The 25,583-nt window shown below is 40.2% G+C and overlaps 3 protein-coding genes, 1 long non-coding RNA gene, 1 other non-coding gene and 2 pseudogenes across 6 annotated transcripts in view; 1 reads left to right on the top strand and 6 right to left on the bottom strand.

The window, feature by feature from the left end:
- The first annotated feature begins 304 nt into the window (after positions 1-304).
- LOC148733289 (uncharacterized) overlaps positions 305-25,583 on the top strand; it is a 48,397-nt gene continuing 23,118 nt past the window's right edge. Inside the window, exons 1-4 of one of the 2 annotated variants that reach the window (XR_016000029.1) lie at positions 397-630; positions 1,378-1,397; positions 2,855-3,091; positions 3,325-4,922. This is a non-coding gene — a long non-coding RNA (uncharacterized LOC148733289). Of the gene's footprint in view, positions 631-1,377; positions 1,398-2,854; positions 3,092-3,324; positions 4,923-25,583 lie in introns of those variants that run through there. The other variant, XR_016000030.1, reaches the window with a different exon arrangement.
- Positions 7,817-8,335, bottom strand: LOC111346106 (protein ZBED8L-like). The gene has a single exon (XM_022953401.2). The coding sequence runs from the start codon at positions 8,333-8,335 to the stop codon at positions 7,817-7,819; it is 519 nt and encodes a 172-aa protein (XP_022809136.2).
- Positions 16,949-20,329, bottom strand: LOC148733296 (uncharacterized; annotated as a pseudogene).
- Positions 20,638-21,512, bottom strand: LOC148733295 (uncharacterized). Its single transcript, XM_088757040.1, has one exon. The coding sequence runs from the start codon at positions 21,268-21,270 to the stop codon at positions 20,743-20,745; it is 528 nt and encodes a 175-aa protein (XP_088613166.1). The 5' UTR covers positions 21,271-21,512; the 3' UTR covers positions 20,638-20,742.
- On the bottom strand, positions 21,297-22,244 carry LOC148733294 (uncharacterized). Its single transcript, XM_088757978.1, has 2 exons — positions 21,834-22,244; positions 21,297-21,722 (listed from the first exon to the last, which is right to left on the bottom strand). Exons 1-2 carry the CDS (start codon positions 22,242-22,244, stop codon positions 21,297-21,299), a joined length of 837 nt encoding a protein of 278 aa, XP_088614104.1.
- Positions 22,269-24,674, bottom strand: LOC111346107 (uncharacterized). The gene is made up of 2 exons (XR_016000380.1): positions 24,545-24,674; positions 22,269-24,156 (listed from the first exon to the last, which is right to left on the bottom strand). It is a non-coding gene; the product is annotated as an uncharacterized LOC111346107 (transcript).
- On the bottom strand, positions 24,721-25,577 carry LOC148733293 (uncharacterized; annotated as a pseudogene).

The raw sequence follows: 25,583 nt of genomic DNA, 5'->3' as shown, positions 1-25,583 counted from the left end.
TTTTATTAAAAAGCGCCTCCAAGATAATTTACTAGGTCAATATACCGTACCCCAGCACCGAGGGTTCCTGAAAGCAGATCTCTTCTCCAGGTGGCAAGGGCGCTAGGGCCTCTAATTTTACCTTCAGCCAAAACACGACCTCATTGCCTCTTTGACGTTGCTCCTTGACTATGTATTTGACATTGCTCCTTGGCTGTGTATTTGGCCACTCCACAAGGGAAAAAATTTCTTTCGATTGAAAGACGGACGACATTTCGAAAATTCGCTTGGTGCCTGTAGCATAAACAATACAAACGTAATGACATTGGCACATCTATGAACTTTCTTTGAAAAAAACCCGCGAAAAGTTCGCAGAGAGTATGGGTAATTTCAGCTCCAGTCTTCCCTGGTAAAATCAATGCTTTATTTGAAACGCCTGGGGAATTGTTTTGTTAAAAATGGCGTACTCGAAGGCGAAAGCAGTAGCTTTTCTCTCTCGAATCCGCCATAGAGTGTAGGTTCTGTCGCGTTTATCGGAGCGAAAACTGTGGCATGGCTTCAGCTTTGAAAATGGAACCCATCTAGTGAAGAATCGACGAGATATTTTGCACTAAAACGGAGTGATGTTGGAACTTACTAAATGGATCGAAGGTAAGGTCGGTAGTGTTTACGAAGTAGCAGGAAACGAGAATATAGTTTGAGTACATTTAGCGCTTCGCCCCAGGGTACTTCAAAATAGCGTCATAAAATGTTACTTTACAAAATTCGTGAAACCGAACCGAAAATGATAAGGTTTCTCCCGAAACAAACTTTGAAACAAATTTTAGCAACAGTAGTCTTATACTCGATAGGAGGTAGCTTGAGCAGTTTCAAATATTTTTATTAATGAAATAATTAAAAATTAGTCCTCATATGTTTTCTGTATTACGAGAGAAAGTCTCACGCTTCAACTTCGCATGTCGATTCAACTTTTCTGACGATGTGTCACAAAGAGCAGCAACATTAGCATATCTATCCACTCAAGGATTTTTCTAAGCTGAAAGGTTATTTTTTACCTTTTTCATCAAATGCTTAAAAGTCATCTTAGAGAACTGATTAAAGTCAATACACTTCCTTACACATTCAGGTAAAATGTTAAAGCTCTTAGCAGCTTGATCTTGATAAGCGTGTGATACAAAAGCTGCAAAGCTGTGGTGGACCTCAGAGTTTGATTGTGTTAAATAGTGGCAAGTAACTTGGCCATTCATAAGAAAAAAAAATGCCTTGTGAGATGACTTTAACAACTGTCATTCCATACATTCTTTAACAGGTAACAATTAAGCCTCATGTTATCCTCTCTTTCAACAAAATTAATTTAACTACAACAAAGCTCACACATGCTGTTTGAATTCTTCGTAGGTGTTTAAGAAAGTTATGTGGTAGGTTATGGTAAACAGCACAATTATAATACAACCTGGAAAGGGCTAGGGCCTCAACTAACTGCTTCCGAGTATTGAATGGTAGAAAATTCTTCAATTTCCCTAACATTCCAAGAGTGTGATAGTAAGGAGCTGAGACTTCCATGACGTTATCTTCCCATTTAAGATGGTGGTCAATGTAGGTCCCTAAAAGTTTTGTTAAAGATACATGGTCTAAAGATGCAGTTCCAATTCTTTGGTCACTGTCAGTGTTTTTATGTCTGTGATAATAAGTTTAAAAGCCCTAACTAAGTGAAACATAAGAGCACAAATAAGAACAACAATATTGTTGAAGAGGTTTATATGTTGTAAATGATTATAATCATGGTTTTAAAAATATCAGGTGTTCAAAAGTTTGGTAAAAAGAATCGAAAAGTTTACACTGGCTAAAATATATTGTTCTGGATGATGGAGCCACCACTGTTGCCTTTTTCAGTAAAGATTAATGCAAATGTTTAATGGCTTGGTTTATGCATATACACAATGTGTGATAAAACCAAATCTCACAGGAGTTTTAAGTGTAAGAATAGTCTCTAGTGTATTCTTAATTGCTCTTAGAATTCTTAATGTTATTGTATATGTTTGGTGTTGCTATTTGTTTGTTTATAGCATTTCTATCTTGCACGAAATGCCAAGCTTCAAGAATTAGTCTTTGTTGCCACATCGATGACCTGTTGACAATTTCATCACTCTCCAAATCTGTCTGGTGACTGTGAAACATGGTGTTTTGCCAACAAAGAGTTTTCATCCAATGTTGCTATGGCCTTTGTGTGTTCTTTCATGTATGTTTTAGGTGCAGATGATGTCTGACCAACAAACACAATCACAATCTTTACATTCAATCTTGTACATGATTCCTCTGGAAGCCTCTTTCTTGATCTTGTCTTTTGGCTTTTAAGTATGCTTGAGATGGAGTGGATAGGCTTATAGGCAACCTTGATGTTGAAACCTTAAAAAAGTTTTGTGACTCTTTCAGAAAAGTAATTGGCATAGGGTAGGATAGCCAAGCCATGCTGGTGGGTATCATGCAGTTTTTGTTGCTCATTCAGTTGGCGGCCATTGTGAATGGAATTAGCAGGGTAGTTATTGGCGGCAAGGGCTTTCGCTACTCACTTAGTTTCCTGTGATACTTCCTCCTTGGTGGAAGGAATGTTCTTTGGGTGATCCATGAGTGTGCACACAACCAAGTGTTTATGCTGGGGATAGTGGTGTGATTTGAAATCGAGGTAATGGTTGGTGTTAGTAGCTTTCCTGCAGACAGACACGGTGATCAAGCCATCTTCTTGCATAGTTGTTTTTGTGTCAAGAAAGGCAACGAAACTTCCTGATTTTATCTCGATTGTAAATTTGAAGTGAGGGTTGATGGGATTGATGTGTGAATGAGATTCATACATTTTGTTCCCTTTTTACGCACACAGTTGTCATCTACAATCTATATCACCACTTGGGAGGGCTAGGGCAGGTGAGAGAGCCTTTTCTTCTACATGTTCCATGACAAGATTGGCTAAGATGGTGCCGACAGGGGATCCCCTTGGACAACCAAGAATTTGTTGGAAATGGCTGCCTTTGAATACAAAGAAATTGTTGTCAAGGATGAACTGTGGAAGTGCCATTTGGTCAGAGTCCAGTCTCCCTTCAACAACTTTGATGGCCAGGTAAGTTGGAATGCAAGTAAATGGTGACATGATATCAAAAGACACTAGAATCTTGTCAGGATCTACTGACAAGGTGTGAATCTTTTCAATGAAAGATGCACTGTTCTTGACTGTGTAGTTAGTATTCTGAAAAGGTGACAAGATGTTGGCACGGTATTTGGATAGTTCATATGTGAGAAATCCAAGGGCACTCATAATTGGTCTGATTGGGACGTTTTCCTTGTGGATTTTAGGAAGGCCATGAAATGATGCTGGTGTGGAATTGGTGCCATGAAGTTTGGAGTAGAGCTTTTGTTGCAACTGTTTCTTGCAACTTTCATGTGAGGTTTTTGGAGAGATTTTCCTGTGCTTATCTTGAAAGGGCTCAGCCCTTATCAGCTGGTAAAAATGTAACAAATGAAGAGGTGGATGCTAATTGTTGATGGCAGAGGTGATTGAAGCTCTGATAAGGTCTTTTCGGCATCAGAGAGCTGATCTAGGTTGGTTTCAATTGAGGAAACAATTTTAGACACTGGCAAATTCTTAGGAGTGATAGCAAAATTGAAGTTGAGGCTTAATGCTGAATACTTGCTTCTACAAGGCTGCGCTCTAAGAAAAATTGAAGAGAACCCAGTGCTCAGAAACTGTAAAATCCGGGGTACCCAGCATATGCTTTTTATGAAAAAACTAGGATTCCTGGGTCGCCCAACAACAAATGTAAGGCACCAGGGGCCAACGGACACTGCTAGACCACAGCCCTGTATTGAGCATTGTGAGATCCTCCAAGAGCTCATGAAGTTAAAATGAGATTCACAAGGTGAACTTAAACATGTTCTATTTACGACAGTTGATTCAATTCAACAATAATCATTGATACTTGTTGCAATTTCAGGAAAATTAGAGTGAGTAATATCTAAGAAAACTTTAGCCTTTGGAAGGCTGTCATTTTTTAAGAGGTGGGAGAGCTATTAATCCATGTAATAAATTTTTTAAATTTTAAATATAAGGTGAAATTTGAAACCAAATAATATGGGAATTGTTGTCTTCAATATTGTCCTTGACACTTTCATTGCAACTTGGAGTAGCTACCCTCTTTAGATAACTTTGGTTTTGTAATTGAAGGTGGTATTGGCAAGGCTACCTAGAGTAGCTGTATGATTGAGATAAATTTGATTTAGACTTTGAAGATGATTTGCAAACATGCAGTGATGAAAAGGCCCTTTTTTGCTTTTATTTTTACTGTTATTCCTGTTTTTTGTTTGTTTTGTACAGGGTTGAACTGCTTAGTTTAACCCTAATTCAACTGCTCGCATGATAGTGGTTTCAAATATCATGAGTTTGGAAAGATTAATCTCTGTGGATCTGAATTTGACTCCTGTTGATTGTGTAGATCATCGTGCTTAAAAATTTGATTTCTCTATAATGCAGAGGTCTTGACACAACAGGAGGAAAAGTGAACGTACTAGCCATCGATCCTTACTTTTGTTGTGTGGTCTTTTGTTCCTGAGCAACTTCTGTGGCCAAGAGGTTGTTGAATAGTTCCTGAACATATCTCATTCTAATTGAGTAAGGATCAACAGTGCAAGGGGCAATTTCACGCACATATTCCCTCTTGACCATTGTCTGTGCTTAAGGGAGGTCAAGTCATGAAAACTTCACTTCTTGAGCTACTTGAGATTTCTTCCAAGAGCTGTATTTGCCAAGTATGCCATCTGGATTGGGGGAAATATGATGCTTGCTCAGACAATCACTGGATACTCAGTATTAGTGCAGACCAGGTAAACATTGTAACTACGGATAGATCTTGATCTACTTGAACCAGAGGTTGAGTAAATTGGCTTCTTTGTTTGAATTTGTCTGTTTTTGTAGTATTCAAATATGTAATTTTTTTTTTTTGTGACTTTGACATGGAGGTTTTTTTTTGCAAATAGACTTTGTTTTCCTCCAAGCCATTCACGTAGTTTCCTATAAGACCAGTTTGGTTTAAGATGGTATGCCTCATGAGGGCCTCTTGTTTTTTTAGTGTTCCATGATGTTGTGTGTATGATTTTGACACTGGATAATTGCACACTGCAAACTTTTAGTAAAACTACTTGTTTAGCAGCTATCTTTTGTTGAGAAGATAAGGTTGGTGACTTGACAGTGTTGGAAGGTAATTTCATTCTTTTGCAGTGGTGTGATCTTTAAAATATTTGGTAAGGAAGATGTCTCTTCCGACATGACTTCACTTAACTAATGGAAAATTACTCCAAAGCAAAGGAAGCATGGAGTCAAACCCTGAAATTGACTGACATAGCCAAATGATACTTCTGGGAAATCATAAATCCTATAGTAAAAAGGACTTGAATAGCATGTGTTCCTTCGTTGAATGCAATAGCTATACGTTTAATGCCACAAAGCCAATGCTCATTTTATTTATTTGCCAGATGGAGGTCTATTTAGATGTAAAGATTTGTACTAGATACTTGTGTGTGATTCAACTGAAAATAAATAATTAATACAAATATCTAAGTACAGATATATAACAACAACAAACAAGTTTTAACTATAAAACATACCGTAAACACCCTAGTGGATAAGCTGCAAGCCAAGTTTGGCAAGTCAAATTTTGGAAAAAAAGATTTGAAAATATATCAAAAGAAATCACAAGTGGAGTCTTGAGAAAGTTATTTCATATTGGTTGTATCATTAAATGTACACCCCCATAAACTCTAACAATGAAAACTAAGAATAATTTGAATCCCTATCCATATTTGTTGCTGTAATAGTATAGACATCATATTAACTGACTTACCGACTCACTCTGGTATTGTTCAAGCACTATTTTGTCCATTCTTGTAAGATTTTTACTAGAGTTTTGCAGAAAAGAACTTGAAATCTTTTCTTTGTGCAGTGGGTTATTTCTAGCTTAATAGCCAGATATTTGATCAGGAGAAGGGATACTGGACATCTTATATTGCACATTTCTTGAGAGTGTGGCATATGTTTGTTCTGAGGTGGTAGACCACTGTTGACATGTCCATCTGAGGGGGACACTGTGAACAGATTTCCAGTGGAATGGAGATTCCCAGCTGGTTAAAAGGTCTCTTATCAAAGAAAGTTTAACGCCATGTAAAGCAATAAATAATTATAGACTTATGCTTTTGAGCAACAATAGCTCTTTTGAAAGGAAAATGGCTTATGAATTTGTAAGCATTTTGGTCAGCATACACCTACAGTATATGTGTGCATAAAAAGGTCATGGAGGGATAAGATGCACAAATATCTATATGGCAAGACCTGGGTTACAAATACATGGATATTATGATTGAACAATATTTTGGACTTTTCAGTGAGAATGATCAGAGAAAAAGTAAACTACATTTTTGTAGAATCAAATGCTTATTAGACATAAGTTTTGTCAATGATGGATGAGTAACATTGACTACAAAACAGGGTTTGAGCTAGGATTTGATCACTGGGGGACAATTTGTCCCCTTGGCTAAAAATTTTGGGGGACATTTTTATTTTTAGGGGAACAGAAAAATTAATTTTTCAACATTTTTTTACATTCATACAGGCAAGCCAACAAAACATTTTTTTTCACCTGATCCTTGATACAAACAAGAAAAGTTAAGTTATTGGTGTGGAGACTTTTTTTGCCATATTTCAATGGAGGATCGATGACTATGCTTTATACTTCAAAACATTTCACAGCAGAGTCTCGTCCCAGCATCCCCTTGTAAACTTCAATTCCTTTCTTAATTACTGGTAGACGTACATGTACTAATTCTTCTGTTGGTTGTAGCCCAAACATTAAGGGCTGTAGAAAAGTCAAAGTCCTCGGAAGGTGGTCCCTCAATGTCAATGCTCATGAGCACATCTAGCCTCTCAGCTTTCAGTCTGCTTCTCAAAGCATTCTTAATTCGATTCTTTGCGCTAAAACCTCTTTTACAGCCAGCCGTATTAGTAGGCAATACAAGTGCGACTTGACAAAGCTCAATCAAATTTTGGACTTCATCGCTATGATGGGTGGCAAGCATTTTCCACAGTTCAGCAATGTGGCCCACGGGATAACGCTCTCCAGTCTTTAACAAAGTTCTCTTCAATTCTGCATTTTTCGGTATCCACAACTGCTGGTACATCTTTACCACCTTGGGTTTTCTTTGCAGATCCATAATGGGAAAGCAACGTTTCCAGCTCTTCATTTCCGTAGGTTGACAGATTTTTATTTTGAAAATGCACATTGCGGAGACGAAGAATCCCGAATGCATTAACTACATTTGTGGAATCTATGGGGATCTCTTTTCAAGATTTAGTAAGACATTGTCAAGGAATTTCATTTTCATTCATTCAAATTGTTGAACTTCATGGGCAGTCACTTTAATAGTGTTCTCTCTCCATTTAACTTCTGAAACATCATCTTGTGATGGCAACATCTCAGACAAGAATTTGCCGTTGTTACTCATAAGAGCTGTTATTATTTTTGAGTAATAGTTGATTTCACCAGTGCCTGAACTGATGCAAGCTCTACATGTTCCTTTTGCAAAGCAAGGCTCATGAGTGTGAGAATAGGAATCACATCCATCATCATGCAGAGGGTGGCAATGAAATTGAACTCCTTCAGGCTCTTTTTGAATCCACGGGCTTTATCATCATTGTTGGGTCGGTATTCCATGTAGGCCACAAGAAATGGCCAAGTGCGGTACATTGTCTCCAGAGCACCGTAGAATGAAAACCACCTGATATCAAACACTTCCTTGATTTTTAGCTCAGGATGTTCAAAGATCTTCTGATTGACTGTGACCGGAGGGCAGACTTGTCAAAATAGCAGTACAGAGCAGTAAAGATCTCTTTGAATTTTGCCAAATAAGGAATTCCATGAGCTGCTTGGCTAGTGCAAATTGCAAGCCTGTGAGCCATGCAGTGGACAGACACAACAAATGCACTATGGTCCTTCATTCGTTTTGAAACTCCGTTGTTTTTTCCTGTCATGACACTCACACCATCATTGCTGAATCCTGTCATTTTGTCCTTGTGCAAGTTTCTCCTTTCCATTAGCAAGTTAACAGCAGTGGTAATAGTTTCGACCTTTCCATCCCGAACGTTGATGTTTTCTAAAAAGTGCAGTTCTGGTTTAAATTCATTCAATAACTTAACATAAACAACAAGATTTTTATGATTACTGAAGTCTGTTGATTCATCGATTAACAGAGAAAAGAATGGGATGACTTCTACCAGTTTGTCAATGTTAGACTTCAGAACAGTAGCAATAGCATCTTGCATACTTTCGGCACTTTGATGAGATCGATAGGTACATTTCCTCCTACTCAAAAATTCTTAACACTTTCGAGGCCAACTTTATCCAGAAAATTGAGCAGTGAGTTGTACTTGACTGTTGCTATATCCTCCTTGGTCAGCCAGTAGACGGCTCTCATTGCTGTAAGGATGGCTTGCGATTCTGCTCTAAAAACATGGTGCTGTGTGTTGCTGAACATATCTCTCATAGCTTCTTCACTAACAGCATCCTCATGTTCTTTACAGTCTTTATGTCTTTGCAGAGTTGAGGTTCTAAAATTTGTACACCCTTCTGCCGATGCAAAGGGTTTGTCTTCTTAGATTTCCGACAAAATAGCAGAACATCACCCTTTTCATAGCGCAACCATGTGTGATCTCGCTACCGAGTGTTCTGGAAAGTTCGTGAATTCTTTAGTTTCCTTCGATCCTCATCCGTTTCTTCCTGTTCTTCTTCCGTACTATTTTTTGCAAATTCACTCTGGCTTCGATTTGGAGCGAAAAAGCTTTCTAATGTTCGAACACATTTTCGATGTGACATGTTACACACCAAATGTAAAGTTCATCACGCTTGACTGAGCATGAGATGCACGTTTTCATTAGAGCGTGACTGAAACGTGACTTTAGATTGAACTTTTTAAAACGTACGACAAAATATACCTTCCACGTTCTGTTTTAGATGTGGCTAAATTTCTGTACTGAGCTAAATCTCTTCGTGTGTGCTTCCTTTTGACCTTTTCCCCTAAATTTTGAAGGGGACAAATTGTCCCTTTGGCCACTTTTTTAAGGGACAATTTCAATTCCAGCTTGGGATTGGCACAATGGTGCGGCCTGGCTCAAACCCTGCTATGAAATGTAATAAGATGGATTACTTCTGTCATTGCTGAATAAAGATTGGAATTGTTTCTTGCTATGAACTGAGGGAAGATTAATAAAATGATTTAAAGAAAAAAATACTTGCAAACTAATTGATACTCAAGTTATCCCTGAATGATACAAAGTGATAGTAGTCATTAACTGCATTGCTATTAGACATGATTAATGTGTTCTTAAGCAAGACTGCTACAGATATGCACATCTATGACTTTAAAAAAATCATCCTTTCTATTCCCCTTTCTGATCTTGGCCATTTACAGTACAGCTCATGATAGGGGTCCTTTTGGCTCAAGTTCTCTGGTGATGATCTTCAACAATCCAGCACTTGAGATCTCTGACAAGTTGGAGTCCTGAAACAACAGATAGCAATACACTCCCACATGACATCCTTCATCACCTCATACTGAACTTTATTTGCAGGACCTTTTTTCTCTTTTAATTGTTCTGATGTTATCCACAACACCTTTGTTCCTTTTAGAGTTGGCTACCTCTGACAGTTCCATTTTAACCTGTTACTCAGGATCCTAGTGTCATACCAACATACCTAAAAGTCAGCTGACAGTATTTTCTTCCATTCTTTATTACATTCTTGTGCTATAGCAAGGAGGTGCTAACAGCTAAGCAAATTAAGATTAGGAACTGTGAAGGTGTAGTCTGATCGTCCGGGTGAGTGTAGTCCTGAGAAGGACTGTTGTCGGTGGCAGTGACTGACGTTTCGACAACCTGTGCGGAAGTCATCATCAGAGTCAAGTGAGTGATTGTTGTCAGTAGAATGTTCTTATTCCAGTTCGTGTGAAATGATCGGTTGGTTTTGCCGTGATGTTATTGGCTGTAAGACTCAAGTGACGTAAGTCGTTCGTGATTGGTCTGTTTCGGTCTGTCGGTAAAGCTAGGTTGTTCTTTTTCGGTCGTTTGTGATGTTTATGTCGTGAATGAGTCGTTTGTATGGGGCGGGTAGTTGTTGACATCTGTTTAGGGGAGTCTGTTCTAAGTTAGTAAACCAGCTTTCCAGAGTCAGTCGTTGAAAATAGTCAGTGCTGTAGGTTAGGCATTGCGCAGAGTCCCAGTCAATGTTGTGGTTGGTAAGTCGATGGTGTTCAGCAATGTGATTGCTGACATCACCTTTCCTCGTCGCCCGTCTGTGTTCAGTCAGTCTTGTTGTGAGGTTTCTGCCAGTCTCACCGATGTAGGAGGCTTGGCAGTCGGAACAATTGATCTTATAAATCGTTCCCTGTCTGTTCCTCGGTTCGTCTTTGTCTTTAACGTTGGTTAGTAACTGACGTAGTGTGGTGATGGGTTTGTGGGCGACGCGGATATTGAAGGGTAGTAAGATGCGCGAGATGTTTTCAGACATACCTTTTATGTACGGTATGGTTGCTGTAGTCGTAGGGGTTGCGGTGTCGTTTGTTTCGGTAGTGGTAGTGGGTCGGTGAGTGTTTCGTCGGATGAAGTCGTTGTTGTAGTTGTTCTTCGTAAAAACACGGTGAAGGTATTTGTTCTCGTCGGATAAGCTGTCTGTCGAGTCACATACTAGTTGTGCGCGTCGTGTTAGAGTTCTGATAGTTGTGGCTTTGTGTGATGTAGGGTTGTAGGATGACTCGTCTAGTAATCTGTCGGTGTGTGTCGGTTTCCTGTAAACTGTCGTTCGTAATGAGTTGTCGTTGTGGCTTACCAGGCAGACTGCCTGGTAAGCCACAACGACAACTCATTACGAACGACAGTTTACAGGAAACCGACACACACCGACAGATTACTAGACGAGTCATCCTACAACCCTACATCACACAAAGCCACAACTATCAGAACTCTAACACGACGCGCACAACTAGTATGTGACTCGACAGACAGCTTATCCGACGAGAACAAATACCTTCACCGTGTTTTTACGAAGAACAACTACAACAACGACTTCATCCGACGAAACACTCACCGACCCACTACCACTACCGAAACAAACGACACCGCAACCCCTACGACTACAGCAACCATACCGTACATAAAAGGTATGTCTGAAAACATCTCGCGCATCTTACTACCCTTCAATATCCGCGTCGCCCACAAACCCATCACCACACTACGTCAGTTACTAACCAACGTTAAAGACAAAGACGAACCGAGGAACAGACAGGGAACGATTTATAAGATCAATTGTTCCGACTGCCAAGCCTCCTACATCGGTGAGACTGGCAGAAACCTCACAACAAGACTGACTGAACACAGACGGGCGACGAGGAAAGGTGATGTCAGCAATCACATTGCTGAACACCATCGACTTACCAACCACAACATTGACTGGGACTCTGCGCAATGCCTAACCTACAGCACTGACTATTTTCAACGACTGACTCTGGAAAGCTGGTTTACTAACTTAGAACAGACTCCCCTAAACAGATGTCAACAACTACCCGCCCCATACAAACGACTCATTCACGACATAAACATCACAAACGACCGAAAAAGAACAACCTAGCTTTACCGACAGACCGAAACAGACCAATCACGAACGACTTACGTCACTTGAGTCTTACAGCCAATAACATCACGGCAAAACCAACCGATCATTTCACACGAACTGGAATAAGAACATTCTACTGACAACAATCACTCACTTGACTCTGATGATGACTTCCGCACAGGTTGTCGAAACGTCAGTCACTGCCACCGACAACAGTCCTTCTCAGGACTACACTCACCCGGACGATCAGACTACACCTTCACATGTTACCCCCGGGTTCAAACCATTTACTGCATTAGGAACTGTATTGCTGGGGCAATAATTTGAGATACTTAAACAAAACTATTGGTCTGAACTGAATGTAAACTGCTTTGTACTAAGGTGCCAATTTTTCTCAAACATGGCCAAGGTCTTATCAGGATGTCCATTGTGTTTAAGAAAGTTTTGGTTGTACTTGAAGACTTTACTTTCATATCAACATTTTCACTACTTTGTGCTAATTAGGCCCCGCCATATTGTTCTTGAAGCTTAATTGGGATTCTTGTAAAAGTTTCAGACAAAATCATATCATACCTGCTCAGTAATTAAGGATGCAATTGGTGCAAAATAAAGAACAGAAATAAAGTGCAAGAGTTGTGTAAATTAAACGCTACATTACATTACATTACATTACATTTTTACATTTATATAGCGCAGACCTCTATGTGGAGATATTCAGTGACACTTAACAGTATTGTAAGGTTGAGATTAGACGTCAGCATTTTTATCAGGCACCTCTGGCAGCCACTTTAGTCCAGTAGCGTGAATAGCTAAACCTATATACACATACATCTTAATAAGACTAGGAGTGTGTGAGATGTGAAAGTAAGTGCTGGCATTGGACATGGAAGAGGACATTGATGAAATAATATGAGGCAAGATGCTTTGGTAAGCATAGGGGATGTCTTTTAAAGATGTCATTTAAAAGATCACGCCAATGTTGCTGTTTTAGCTTCATGGGCATTTGTATGTTCTCTCCCTTAGGGTATAGGAGTAACCCATTCTTTGAGGTTACCAGTCTATTAAAAGAGAGCTGACAAAGCCAAACAATGTAAATGAAGTACACAGGGAGCAATTGTGTAATTTGGGCATTTTTTTTGTGGATGGAAATTTGTTGGGCTATTTTTGTCTAAGACTGGAATTGCCTCAGGCAACCCACTGATTGCTTCCAAAATGAAATATGTTAGTTTAATAAAATTGTTATGCCCCTAGTTTATTGAACTAACTCAGTAGCTTGTAAACGATTGTATTTATGTTCAATATGGGCTCATGACCTTCTAAAACGAATTGTAAGTGTAATCAAGAAGTTGATGATTATTTTTTGACAAACTGAAAGAAAACTTCTTTCCTGTTAGTAATGTTGTCCTTTTATAGTTCATTTGTCACTGACTGTCCTTGTACAGTAGAAAGCTATCGAATACAACAAAATGAATGTTTAACATGAACTTGACTGCTTACATGGACTATGTTAAGATATTTTAAGTCTTAACAACTATCTCAGTCTAAAAAAATCATTATTATATGTTGCCCAAAGACAAAGAATAATTCTCTGGGCATAATCACTAACAACACAATACCAGTAGCTGTAACTCTTAAAATTTTTGTATTTAACCCTTTAACTCCCATGAGTGACTAAGACAGAATTTCTCCCTACAATATCAATACAATATCAAGCAAACAAGTATGAGAATAAAGAAAACTATCAATAAGGGTATTTTTTTTAGTTGATCCAATACCAAATTATAACATAAGCAAAGTAAAGCGCACGCTCTGATTGGTCCATTTAGCGTCCTCCATTTTCTCATGGGTGTACGCTGTAGACGTGAGCAAATACAAAGACTACTTTTCCGCGCGTGCTTGGTTTTTCTGGTCACATAAGATTTGTTAAATAAAAGGGAACTCTTTAGCTACAATGTATCAGTGTTATGTTATAGAACAAATGGTTAACACCACAGCATACACTATTGAGTTATGGATGCACTTGGGAGGTTTGCTAAGTACTCAAGAAGCTAGAGTCTTTCTCAGCTATTGCCTTGAGCAACTCTTTTGCTTCTTTTGTGCTTAGCAACCTCCCGCATGCATCAATATCTCAATAGTGTACGCTGTGGTGTTTACCATTTGTTAATTCTCCAAACTTAAATGATAAGAATTGTATGGCAGACAGTAAGGAGAATTCTTAAGAAGATATTGGGAGTGATAGGGTTAAACTTGAAGTCTGTTTATTAAATGAAAAATGTTATTATTAACTATAGATATTAAGATCTAGTTCTATGAACTGCGAATGACTTGTTTAGTCAACAATTTTTGTGGTAAAGTAAGAGGAGTAAAGTACACGATGTAGTAACCATAACTATGATGTAAATGCAACTTGAGTAAGATGAGTAAAGTACATGAGGTATCAACTATAACTGCAGCTTAAACAATGAAGTAACATAAGTGTCTGTTAAAACACCACAGTTTGTTTAGTAAACAAATAGAAAGTAACAATGTTGTGTCTTTGGAGTGTTTTTCGTTCCCTTTTTATTAATAGGCAGTATTCTTCATTTGCTATGTAAGTTCAATTTATATGGAAAAGTTTCCCATTAACTAAAATTGTAGATGATGTCTAATGCATCTGTTTCTAACAAGATGTCCATTTTATTGTCATCTGTCAGGTGAACATGGAGTTGGTTTTTTGTTGTTTCAAATATTTTTGCTACTTGTTGGTGAAAGACAGTGAGATCACATTTAGCTTGTGTGTTGGTGTTGTGTACAAACAATTTGACAGACTGATGTTTGCTTTCTGGGATGATATGTTGTAGGAGCTTACATGATTTGCACTTTAGTAATTTACCGCCTGCTTCTGTCAGTTGTTTTGCCACAGGCAGTACAGGCATAAGTATGGATATGGAAGCATCTTTAGTAGTCGTGCCCATGACAGTGGGCTCCATTTCTGCTATTTGTTCTTCAAATACAGTAGATCCTTCTAGCTTGAAACCTTTGAGAGTGTTCAGATATATTTGTCTACTGCAATTGTCCTTTTTCACCCTGAAATTGGGGAAAATGTAAGTTTTGTCCAGTTGAACATAGTCAACTCAATCTTCCCAAAAAACATCTGTAATGGATCCTGTCGTGCTGACTAGATTGGGGGTTGATTTGGTGAGGGGTCCTCTTTGGGGTCTAACTACCTTTGATCCCTACATGCTTTTAACTGTTGCTTTTAAGTTAACTAATTGTTGAGGAGAAGTGAACTGCAATGATTGAATAGTGACAACATGACTTTCAAGAGAATACAGTGGGCCAAGTGGCAGTGCTTCATGAGATGGAGTGATTGTTGTGGTGTTTTTATTTATAAAAATGATCTTAAAGTTATCGTTGAACTCAAGTTTTTTCATTTTTTAGTGGGGGATTTGTCATTTATTGCATTTCTCAGTGGTGCTGTCTTGTCTAGGGAAAAACAAATGGCTTTGATCGTTTATTGTTTTTCTGTCTGTAAGTGACAAGACCATGGGCACAGCATTAAAGCTCTCCACTTATGATTTATAAAAAAATTGTGAGAAAAGAGTAACAATAATATTGTTGTTAACTTCTAGAATACTATTCTATCATTCAAAACTGTTTATTTCAATAAATTATGTATTTTAGATTTGTAACATCTTTTTTAGTTTATCTCCAGTGGTTTTCAAAATCGTGGCAACGTGTGCTAGCAGATAGAAAACACTAATTAGATTTGTCAAGGAGTCAACCAACATCAAGGATCACAGTAGTTGGATTGTGGTTGAAATAAAAGAATAATATTCTTCAAGATTATGTGAACTAAGAATGAATATGCCAATGATGAATGTAGAAGGGAGTAACTAAATTTAAATTCCAAATCAAAAATTAAATTCTTATTTGTGATGATAGTAATCATGATAGTCTTTATTCCAAAAGATAAAAGTACATATCTTTTGTTACATTCTACACAGCTATGCACTCAAGTTAACCTACAAACAAATGATATAAAAACTACGTAGAAACTACAATATCTTGTGTTTAAAAATCAGTCTACTTACATAGGATGTCAGAAATAATTCGGTATTAACGTTGGGGAGGGCACACTGCTTTTTATGCAGATTGTATTTAGTCTCCTTTGACTGGAGTCTGTGAAGACCGTACAAGCTTGGGTCCAGCCCCGCATTCTTCAACTCTTTTATTACCAACTCACTCGCACGAGAATACGACATAGGTGCTTCTTTAAGCATCTGGCCTCCCCTTGTGCTCTGGATGCTATGAAACAGCTGTGACCCCTTAGAATGATTGCCCATCTTGAGAAACCTTTCTAACAATGCCACAGGGCAAAGGGCTACCTCACTTCTTGCAATAAAGACCCAAGACCCTTCCTGGAATTTGTCATTCTTACGTTGGAGCAAAAAGAGGGCAACATTGAATCAGCAAATTACAGATCGTCCACTGTCAGATTGCTTAAATCATCCCACCATAAGAAACCAAAAAACCCCATGGCAAATATCACTGCAACTTGCACATCTGCCAGACTGCCCTTCTCCAAATGAGTCATGATGCACAACACTTGGCCCGCCGTAAGGGGTTTCTTGCGTTCTGGTGACCTAGCCAGGATTATACGAGCACCATCTGCCACATGGGTCACAAAAGGGTTCTCAGTGACTTGTGGTTGACCCACCTTCTTCTGTACCCAGCTCACTCCATACAAAGCAGAGTTAATGGTAGAAACTGACTTGTTTGCTTGGATCAACTTAACTAAATACAGGGAGAACACCACTGGCCCCACTGGTAAAACTGACACACGACACTGCTCTGCCCAAACTCCTCCACGCCCCATACGCACGGAGATAACTGTTAACTGTCTTTGGAGTTTTATCTTGAAGCAGAACTGAAGGCAGCACCCTGACCAGCTGATGCAGCACTGGATGTTGCAATCCAACCACAGGGACCAAAAATGACAAGTCCAACTTACCAGTGTCGCCACTGGGCACTGAAACCACATAACATGTGACAGAGTAAGGATTCAAGCAAAAACATAATTATAAGCCCTGACAGCTAGTTGTTACTCAGAGGCCTGACTCCAGGAATGTTAAGTAGCCTGAACATCATCAATCACAACTCCCCAGCTAAGTAGCAAGATGCTGGACCCAAAAAACATATGCTAACAACATTCACTGATATTGCATAATAAGAATGGTATGAAAGATGCCCTAAAGATAGCGCTGAAAATGCCACCACAGCATTAGCTCAACAACAACAACAACAACTTTATTACCCCATAATTTAGGAATTACAGTCATTTGTAAAAAACTGATTTGATAAGCTTGTTTAAGGGTTACCAGCTCCCTGAATGAACTAAGTAGCTAAAAACACCAGAGAGCTGGTTTAAATAGAGTAAATTAAATATTTACAGTGGAGGTAAGACCTAAACTATCACATACACACATAACACGTACACACTTACAACATCAACATACAAAGATGATAATGATAATTACAGCAATAAAGACATTAAGCTATGTGTAAAGTAATCTATGGAGGATGTATAATAGTTAAAATAGCTATGTGTAGAAAGCAATATTTTAATTTAATGTCATCAATATACTGAAAGATATTGTTCCTTTAGACTTAATTTAAATTTTGAAAGAGAACCAGTTTTGACTTGTTCATTTATTGCATTCCATATCATGGGCACCTGAAGGCCTAACTGCAGAGAAGTTAGCCATAACAACTTAGAGACATGTCCTAACAGCACCTGTCACTAGAAAAGCCTTAATATGCCATAACAGCATCTGATCGACACAATTGATTGCCATAACAGCATTCGATCAACACAAGTAGTTGCCATAACAGCATCTGATCGACACAAGTGATTGCCATAACAGCATCAGTGATTTGCCCTAACAGGATACTGCATCACTACAAATGTATACCCCATACTAGAGTAATTGCCATAACAGCATCCGATGGATTCGAGTGATTGCTATAACAGCATCAGTGATTTGCCCTAACAGCCTAGTATGTCACTACAAATGTATACCCCATACTTGACCAGCATAGGGGTGCACCCCAAGCCTTTACCAGAGTAATGCCAGAGAACGGCAATATCAGGTACTTTCCACCAGATCATCAAAACAAATCTTAAAGACTAAAACAGCAAATTATGGAATTCCAGAAGTAAAAATGCTGCTGGCTGCAGACCCCAAGAATAAGATTCCCTGGTAAGGTTCAATTCTCAAAAAAGTCTTTTATAAAGATTTTCCAGGTTCCAGACCCGTCAACAAGAAGAAGCCACCACAAGGCAGAAGGCCACTCCAGAGCAATCAGTGTGCCATACTCATGGCCAGCAGAATATGTCGCAGAACCCTTGGAATAAGCAGGGAGGTGGAAAAATCCAATTGTTATCCTGTGACCACGAAACTGTAAATGCGTTACTAGCCTCACAACCAGGGTTGCAGTATCGACTGCAATACCTGACCAGCTGTTTGGTTTTAATGCTGGCAAATCTGTCGACAGTATGAGGTCCCCATAAACGGTCAATATAACGAGAGCACTTGGGATCCAGCATGTAGTCAGTAGCATCCTCCACTCTTGAAAGCGCATGAGCAATACTATTATCATCCCTACTGACCCACTCCACAGATAGCTGACTGTTCAATTCACGACAAAGTTTGTAAACCAACACCGCCTCCCTTTTAAGGTCTGGTATTCGACTACCAACAGACATTATGATCTCTGCATTCCTGTTGTGAGTCCTATGACACACCTCTTTCCTTTGAAGGTCATAACTGTATGACTCCAACACGTACCGTATGGCTCTTAACTCACAGAATGTAGAGCTCCTGCCACTCTAGTCCTCCGAGCAGCCTCCCACAGCTGGTTTACCATTGATGTGAAAAGCAAATCCTCCCCAACCGAGACCGCTAGCATCTGAATATGATAAAACCTCGATTTTTGGGCTAGGTGCCCAAATTGGATACCCACTATTGTCAAAGTTCTGTTTCCAAAAAAGCACCTCCAAGCAGCTGTCAGAAGACAAACATATAGGTTGATTCCAATGAGGGTCTAGGCAAATGTCTCTGTACATTGCTCTCATCCAAAGACGTACAACTGGACCCATGGCGAGAGACACAGAAACCAGGGAGCCTGTCAAGCGAAACAAAGTCCTCGCGGATATACAAAAATCCTTAGCAATAATAAAATCAAGCAATTGCTTCAAAGCATCCTCTCTGGGGGGAGGAAAATGAAAAGTAGCCACTTTAAGGTCCACAGTAAATCCCAGTAGCTCCACACATTGAGAGGGCAGCCACACACTCTTTTCCTCGTTGGCCACAAAGCCACTGAATCTCACACCCTTCCTGACAGACTCCGAAATACTGCAAGCCTCAGCAAATCCCTGCTCACTACCAATGCCATCATCCAGGTACGTAAAAATACGAAATCCTCTGCTTCTCCAATGCTTGACTAAAGTTCTCTGGATTTAAGTAAACAGATAAGGCCCAGTTGCCAAGCCAAAAGGGAGAGCTGTAAATTTAAAATGCCGAAGTTTTCCTTCCAGCTGAAATGAGCATCCAAGAAAAGCAGTATGACCCACAAATATGTCCAGATGGTGATAACCACTTTTATAGTCAAACGTAAACACCCAGTCATCTTTCTGGAACAGCTCCGAAGCTGCTGGGATACCCTCATATTTAAACTTACTGGATCTCAAATGATTATTAACATAACACAAATCCAAAATTAACACCGTGACTTGCCACTTGCATTATTCACAACCTCCAATGGATTAACAACCAATGCGTCCTCTTGCCTCACTTCCACCACTGCACCAGGGGCTAAAAGTTTCTTAAGTTCTTGGCACACAAATTCCTGGTTTTGAACAACACTAGGATGACTCTGAAAATTCCTCCGAGCTGGAAGAGATATAAAAGGTAAATAATAACCATTCTCTATAATACTTGGCACTCATTTAGATGCCCCAATGTCCTTCCGAAACGCAATGTTCTCCTTAAGTCTACCTTTAACCTGTACCAAAGATACTGGTTCCAAATCCTGTAACTCCATTAATTGATGCACGTCCTGAAAATTATTCAACATCAAGTCCAAACATTGTTCCGTATCCGCATCAATTACTTGATGCGAGCCCAGAGGAATGGGATTGTCCTGATCCGTTGTTTCTGGCAGCTACTCGACAGTCACGAGCGAGGTGTCCAGGGTGAAAACAGTGAAAACAAGTAGGAGAGTCACGCGTAACTGGGACAGTTGGCACTTTTCCCGCCATTGAACTCAATGACGGTTTCTCCAAAATTACATGGCTCTCCACTCAGCGCTGTGCTGGTGAGCCGAACAATAAAACAGCCCATAGAGCTCACAATAACACAATTTCCTGGTTTATTCCGCTTCAATCTAAATCACGAAACTCTCACTAAATTCGATGGAAAAACTTTTCATAAACTCGCGCTCTCACAACCTTGTTCTTTTTTCCACACGCATGTGCTTACCACCTTATTTGGTAGTACTGCTCAACGTCACAAAACTGTGAGGGGTAGGCTTGGTAAAACTCTCGTACACAACTCCCCTAAAAACTGCAGCACACAATTTTTACAATCAAATGCAACATGAAACTAATGCGATTCGCGACATAACAGTCTGGTTTATACTCGAACACAGTTCAGTTTATCAACTCTCTTCTTCTTACAATTGTTCTGCTATTCTCTCAGTAGCCCTCTGAGCTGCAGCTCGTCCTGGTCTCCGTTCTCCTACATCAACTCGATCTCTTCAAGTCGATCTCTTCTCCCCTTTTGAGAATGATCAACATCCTCCACCACTCTAATTTCCAAGGGACAAAGTAACTGAAGCGGTCGGTCAATAATGTGCCCTTTGTGTAACAAAGTTACCCCTCTGACGACATCATCTTTGCCTTTGATAAGACGCACCACTTTACCTTTTTCTCATTTTCCGCGGTTCTTTTCGTCTCCAGTGATGAGTACAGTTTCTCCGACTTGAGGTATAGTTCCCGTTACCATGTTGAGCCTGTGACTCTCCATTAGGCTGTGAACATACTCCTTTTCCAGCGTTTCCATGCATTGGTCTCAGCATTTTCCAATCGTTTGGCCATCCTTGTTAGCTTCTCTGCATCTGAGCCTTCAGGTTCTTCTACAGCATACACGTCTCGTCCCCACAGGATCATGTTCGGTGTAAGTACCGCCTCTTCCTCTCTCTCTGCTTCAACATATGTCAAAGGGCGATTATTCAAATTCCTTTCGATGTCCATGATGACTGATTGAAATGCTTCATATGAAAGATGTGACCTCCCCAAAGTCTTATGCAAGGTCTTCTTTATCTCCTTAATCAATCTCTCATAGATTGCTCCCCACCAGGGTGACTTTGCAAGATTGAACTGCCAGCGAATGTTCTCACATGCTAAATAATTCTGCAACTTCTCACTTCTCCGCACCGTCTTGATCAAATCTGCTGTGGCCTTAAAAGTTTTGGCATTATTTGAGATGATGATGCGAGGTCTTGTTCGTCGCAAGATAAAGGCATTCAGCTTACTCTTGAATTCATCTGCCATTTGGGTTCTTGCAACTTCCAAATGAACTACTCTAGAGCTGGCACAGGTGAAAATAATGATATAGCACTTTCCTTGTTCTTTCTTACTGACCTTTTAAGGAAGGGTCCGGCAAAGTCCACTCTGGTTACTTCATACGGTCTCCTCCCCTCAGTTCTATATTGTGGCAAAGTGCTAGTTGCTGGCACTCCATAAGGTTTGGTGGAGAACACTATACAGATGTTGCAGTTCTTAATGACCTTCACTTTCGCTCTCAACTTTGGTATCCACCAATTTTCTCTCATTCTTGCCATCATGTTTGCGACACCAAGATGCATGACCTGGTTGTGGATGTGAAGGATGAGCTTCTCCACAAATACACCATTAGGAAGGTAAATTGGCTTATATCCTTTAATTCTGCCTTCACACCTGAGAACTCCTGTACAGTCATCTTTGACCAACTTCCATCCTGGGGACTTCAGACATGTTTTGTCTACTTTCTGAATTTGCTGCACCTAGTAGTCACTTGCAGTTGTGATTTCTTCCGTAAGTAATGGACCTGACATCTTCTTTGACCTACTTCTTACCTTGCAGTTTCTGATAAAACGTAACACCCATGCTGTTACTCTCATTGTATGCCAGTAGGTGCTTCTTTCTAACAAAGCATCCCACTCATCGATCATGCGCTCTTGTGTGCAAAGGACTACTTCTTGGGTCACCTTACTCTCTTCATCTGTTTCTTTGGTGCTATTCAGCCTTGGCTGCTCTGGCCACCACCTTTTGTCCAAGAGGCAATCTGGACCAGCAAACCAGTTTCCTCTCTCCATCTTCACAATGGTTGCCCCTCTACTTCCGAGGTCAGCTACATTCAACTCTGATGGGCAGTACTTCCAAGTGATGTTGATTGGACCCGCAGTTTTTGGTATCTTCTTTACTCTGTTTGACACAAACACCTTCCATCCTCTCCTGGGATTAGTTATCCAATATGGTGCTACCATGCTGTCCATCCAAATGTTGATGGTTTAGATGAGCCAACACTGGATAGCCATGCTGAGGTTCTTCGCCATGTTTACTGCCATGTGGCCACTCATGAGCTCCAGTCTTGCTATCGATGTACTTCTCTTTGATATCCGCGACTTCGAGGTCAGAAGTCCTTTGGTCACGCCTGCCTCATGTTTTACCGCCGCAACAGCTGCTGCGCAGCATGCTAGGATGCTGGCATCTGCGAAAAAATGTAAATGGACTGCACCTATCTCTCCGACAAATAAAGCAATACTTCTAGGCACCCTTACATCTTTGAGTTGCTTCGTCCACCTTAACCATTGGTTCTTCAATCTGGAGGAAACTTCTGCATTCCAGCTTTTCTTCTCATTGCAGGCTTCTTGGTAAATATGGTTTCCCTTAGCCATGGTGGGCGAGATTATCCCAAGTGGGTCATAGACAGTTCCCAGGTAACTGAGTATAGTGTGCTTGGTCACTGGATGTTCTTGTGGAAAAGGCTTTGCAAGCAGCTCTAGTGTGTCATCATCCTTATTCCATACATGTCCAAGGATCTTGCTTGGATTTGGCATGCCTTCACTTTCATGAACCTTAACATTGGATTCCCACTTGTGCACTGGAAACCTGGCAGACTCAAGTATGGCAGTACTCTCTTCTTTGAACCACACAAGTTTCTCTACATTTCCTCCAGTTTGCATGAGATTGTCAACATAAGTGTTCTCCTTAAGTGCTCTCACTGTCTCTTCAAATTCGGACCCTTGTTGTTCAAAGTGATGCTGCACAGTTGCTCCTAGTAGGAAAGGGCTTGCTTCAACCCCGAAGGGTACACGTGTAAATCTTAAATGTTTCTCTATTCCTTTGATGTTGAAGTAGAATCTGACGGCATCTCTATCCTCCTCTTTCAGACCTATCTGAAAAAACGCCTTTGCTATGACTCCAAGGAGAGCAGACTTGCGGACATTCGCATTCTAACCATTGTGTCCCAAAGAAGTGGCTGCTATGGAGGAGCAGTGAACATGCAATCATTGATGCTGTAAGTCAAAGGCTGGGGCTTAGCACTTGCGTCAAACACCATGCAAACCTTAGTTGTAACTGCACTCTGCTTTACAATTGGCTTGTGAGGCATGTAGAATACATGTTTTCCAGACGGAATCTGAGGTGCTTCCTCGATCACCCCAGCTCTGAGTTGCTCTTCAATAATGCCGCCATACTCTCCTTTCAGTTTCTTATCTCTTGACAGCTTTCTCTCCACGTTTTTGAGCCGCTTTCTGCTAAGTGCTTCATTTGTGTTCGTTAATGTAGGTCCCGGTATCCAAGGAAAACCAACCTCATACATTCCATCATGCCTTCTGACAACACCCTCTTTAAAGTCACGCAGAACATCTAGCTGACCGTTCTCTCCCCGGTCCTCGACTCCCTGTACATCCAAACTATACAGTTTATTATAGTCATTAACCTCTCTAATGTACATGCAGCTACTTCCACTCTCATATTCGTCTCCCCCATGGACCACCCAACCGAAGGTTGTCTCCTCTGCCAGTGGCTCTCCCGGGTGTCCTTTGAATACCCTCTCTGTCCTTATTCTGCTATAAACACCATCTCTGAGAATGAGGCGTAACTGATGTTCTCCTGTGGACGTCATGTAGAACCGCTTGTCTTGTGTATGTGAGTACTTCAACTTTAGCTGATTCATGTCTGGCCTTCTCACTGTGGTAAAATAAGCTAACTTCGATCCATTGAATTCCACCGTTTTGCATGATTTTCCGTCCAGGGACGTAATATGGGTGTCAAAGATTGGCATTGTCTGGACTTTGGTTCCATTGACTGTCAAGATTTCGCGAGCCTCGTGACCTGTCGGTTTCAACTTTACTAACTTGACTGCCTCACGTGAAATGAAACTGTGTCCGAATCCTGTATTTAGGTGGGCCCAAAGCACTTGTCCCCCAATACTGACGGGAATAATCGCGGGTAGCACTTACTACTCTGCATAATTGGACTAGACTGTCAGTTACACTCCATCTGGATTACTGCCTTCCCTATCCGGTCTATCATATATGCTTCTGTGGTGTTTGTGTTTACACTTGGCACAGCCACGCCTACGGCACTGGTCTGCTCTGTGATTTTGCCTTCCACAATTAAAGCATAGATTGTGATCTACGAAGAACTTCTTCCTGTTCTCTATTGCTGTTACTAGGGTACAGTCCTCACTCCAGTGTTCTTGTTTTCGGCAGAAAAGGCAATAGGGTAATGGCTTATCTCCATGCTTCTGTGAGAACAGATGTTTTTTCGCATTTGCCACCTTCGACGTGATTTCTCCTAAGCCATTTCTGCAGAGCATCAACCAGGTCTTCCATGGACCATTCCTCCCATCTTTCATCCACTCTCACTAGATCTGGCTTTACCTGAGGTAACTTGTTGAGTGTGGTCATAACAAACCCTTGTAACCGTTGGCGTTCTTCGAGGGTTTGAAGGGCGTCATAATTGCTACTCAGTTTTTCGTAGAATTCTTGCACCTTGAAATAATTAGACCCCTTGACTGGAAATAAATTGATGATTTCCTCCTATGTGCATGCGTGACAACCTTTGTTTGCCCATTTTCTTTCTTTAGTTGATTCCCACACTGTCTTTTTACCAATAGTTCCAGGTTCTAAATTTGCAATTCTGTCTCTCATCTTCGGGCTAATGGATTCTAGAAGATACCCGAATTTCTCCTCATCAGAAATTGATTTCGCATCAACTTGCGTCAGAAACATGTTTTCAAATCTTATCCAATCGCCAGCAGTACCCTTAAAAGGTGTTATCTTTAATTTCGATAACTTTGCGGTGCTGGAAACGGCTGTTTTCTCCATTTCTAGTTTCTTTTCTGCCACTCGTAATTCAGCTTCAAGCTTTTCCTTCCACAATTCACACTCATGCTCTTGTTGTCTTTCATGTAACAAGTAGAATCGCCGCTCATCTTTCAACTATTGCTCCCGCTTCAATTCTTCATTTTGTTGTGTAATTTCTTCATCTCTATCATCCAAACACTTTCTAAGCCTCTCGTTTTTGCTGACAGATGCTGCATACTTTGATTTAATGTCTTTTCTCCACTGCCTCACGGTGCGTGGCGACATTCCTCGCTCAATTTTTAATTCTTCTGTTTGTGAAATAAGATCCGACAACTTTGCAATGATTTTCACAGCTCGTTTGTTGACTATTTCCATCTCCGAATAATCCTGAATTTCGATCAGTTCCTTTATCTCCTCCATGAAGTACTTGACTGTATCAATTTCTTTGTTGATCTCTTTTATAAGACGTTGTTTTTTGTCGCTCGGTTCTTCGCTGTCACTCATGTTTTT

Source organism: Stylophora pistillata, chromosome 4 (assembly GCF_964205215.1).
Source record: "Stylophora pistillata chromosome 4, jaStyPist1.2, whole genome shotgun sequence".
NCBI lineage: Eukaryota > Metazoa > Cnidaria > Anthozoa > Scleractinia > Pocilloporidae > Stylophora > Stylophora pistillata.
Note: the sequence above shows the minus strand (reverse complement) of the source record. Positions and strands in the feature narration are given on the sequence as shown.

What these genes read in the sequence shown, in the direction of transcription:
- LOC111346106 (XM_022953401.2), bottom strand. Translation starts at nt 8,335, where the DNA reads ATGCAAGATGCTATTGCTACTGTTCTGAAGTCTAACATTGACAAACTG.
- LOC148733295 (XM_088757040.1), bottom strand. Translation starts at nt 21,270, where the DNA reads ATGGCAGATGAATTCAAGAGTAAGCTGAATGCCTTTATCTTGCGACGA.
- LOC148733294 (XM_088757978.1), bottom strand. Translation starts at nt 22,244, where the DNA reads ATGGTAGCACCATATTGGATAACTAATCCCAGGAGAGGATGGAAGGTG. An exon ending in GTTTTATCAGAAACTGCAAG is followed by an intron (nt 21,723 to 21,833) that starts GTAAGAAGTAGG and finishes ACATGTCTGAAG; the next exon opens with TCCCCAGGATGGAAGTTGGT.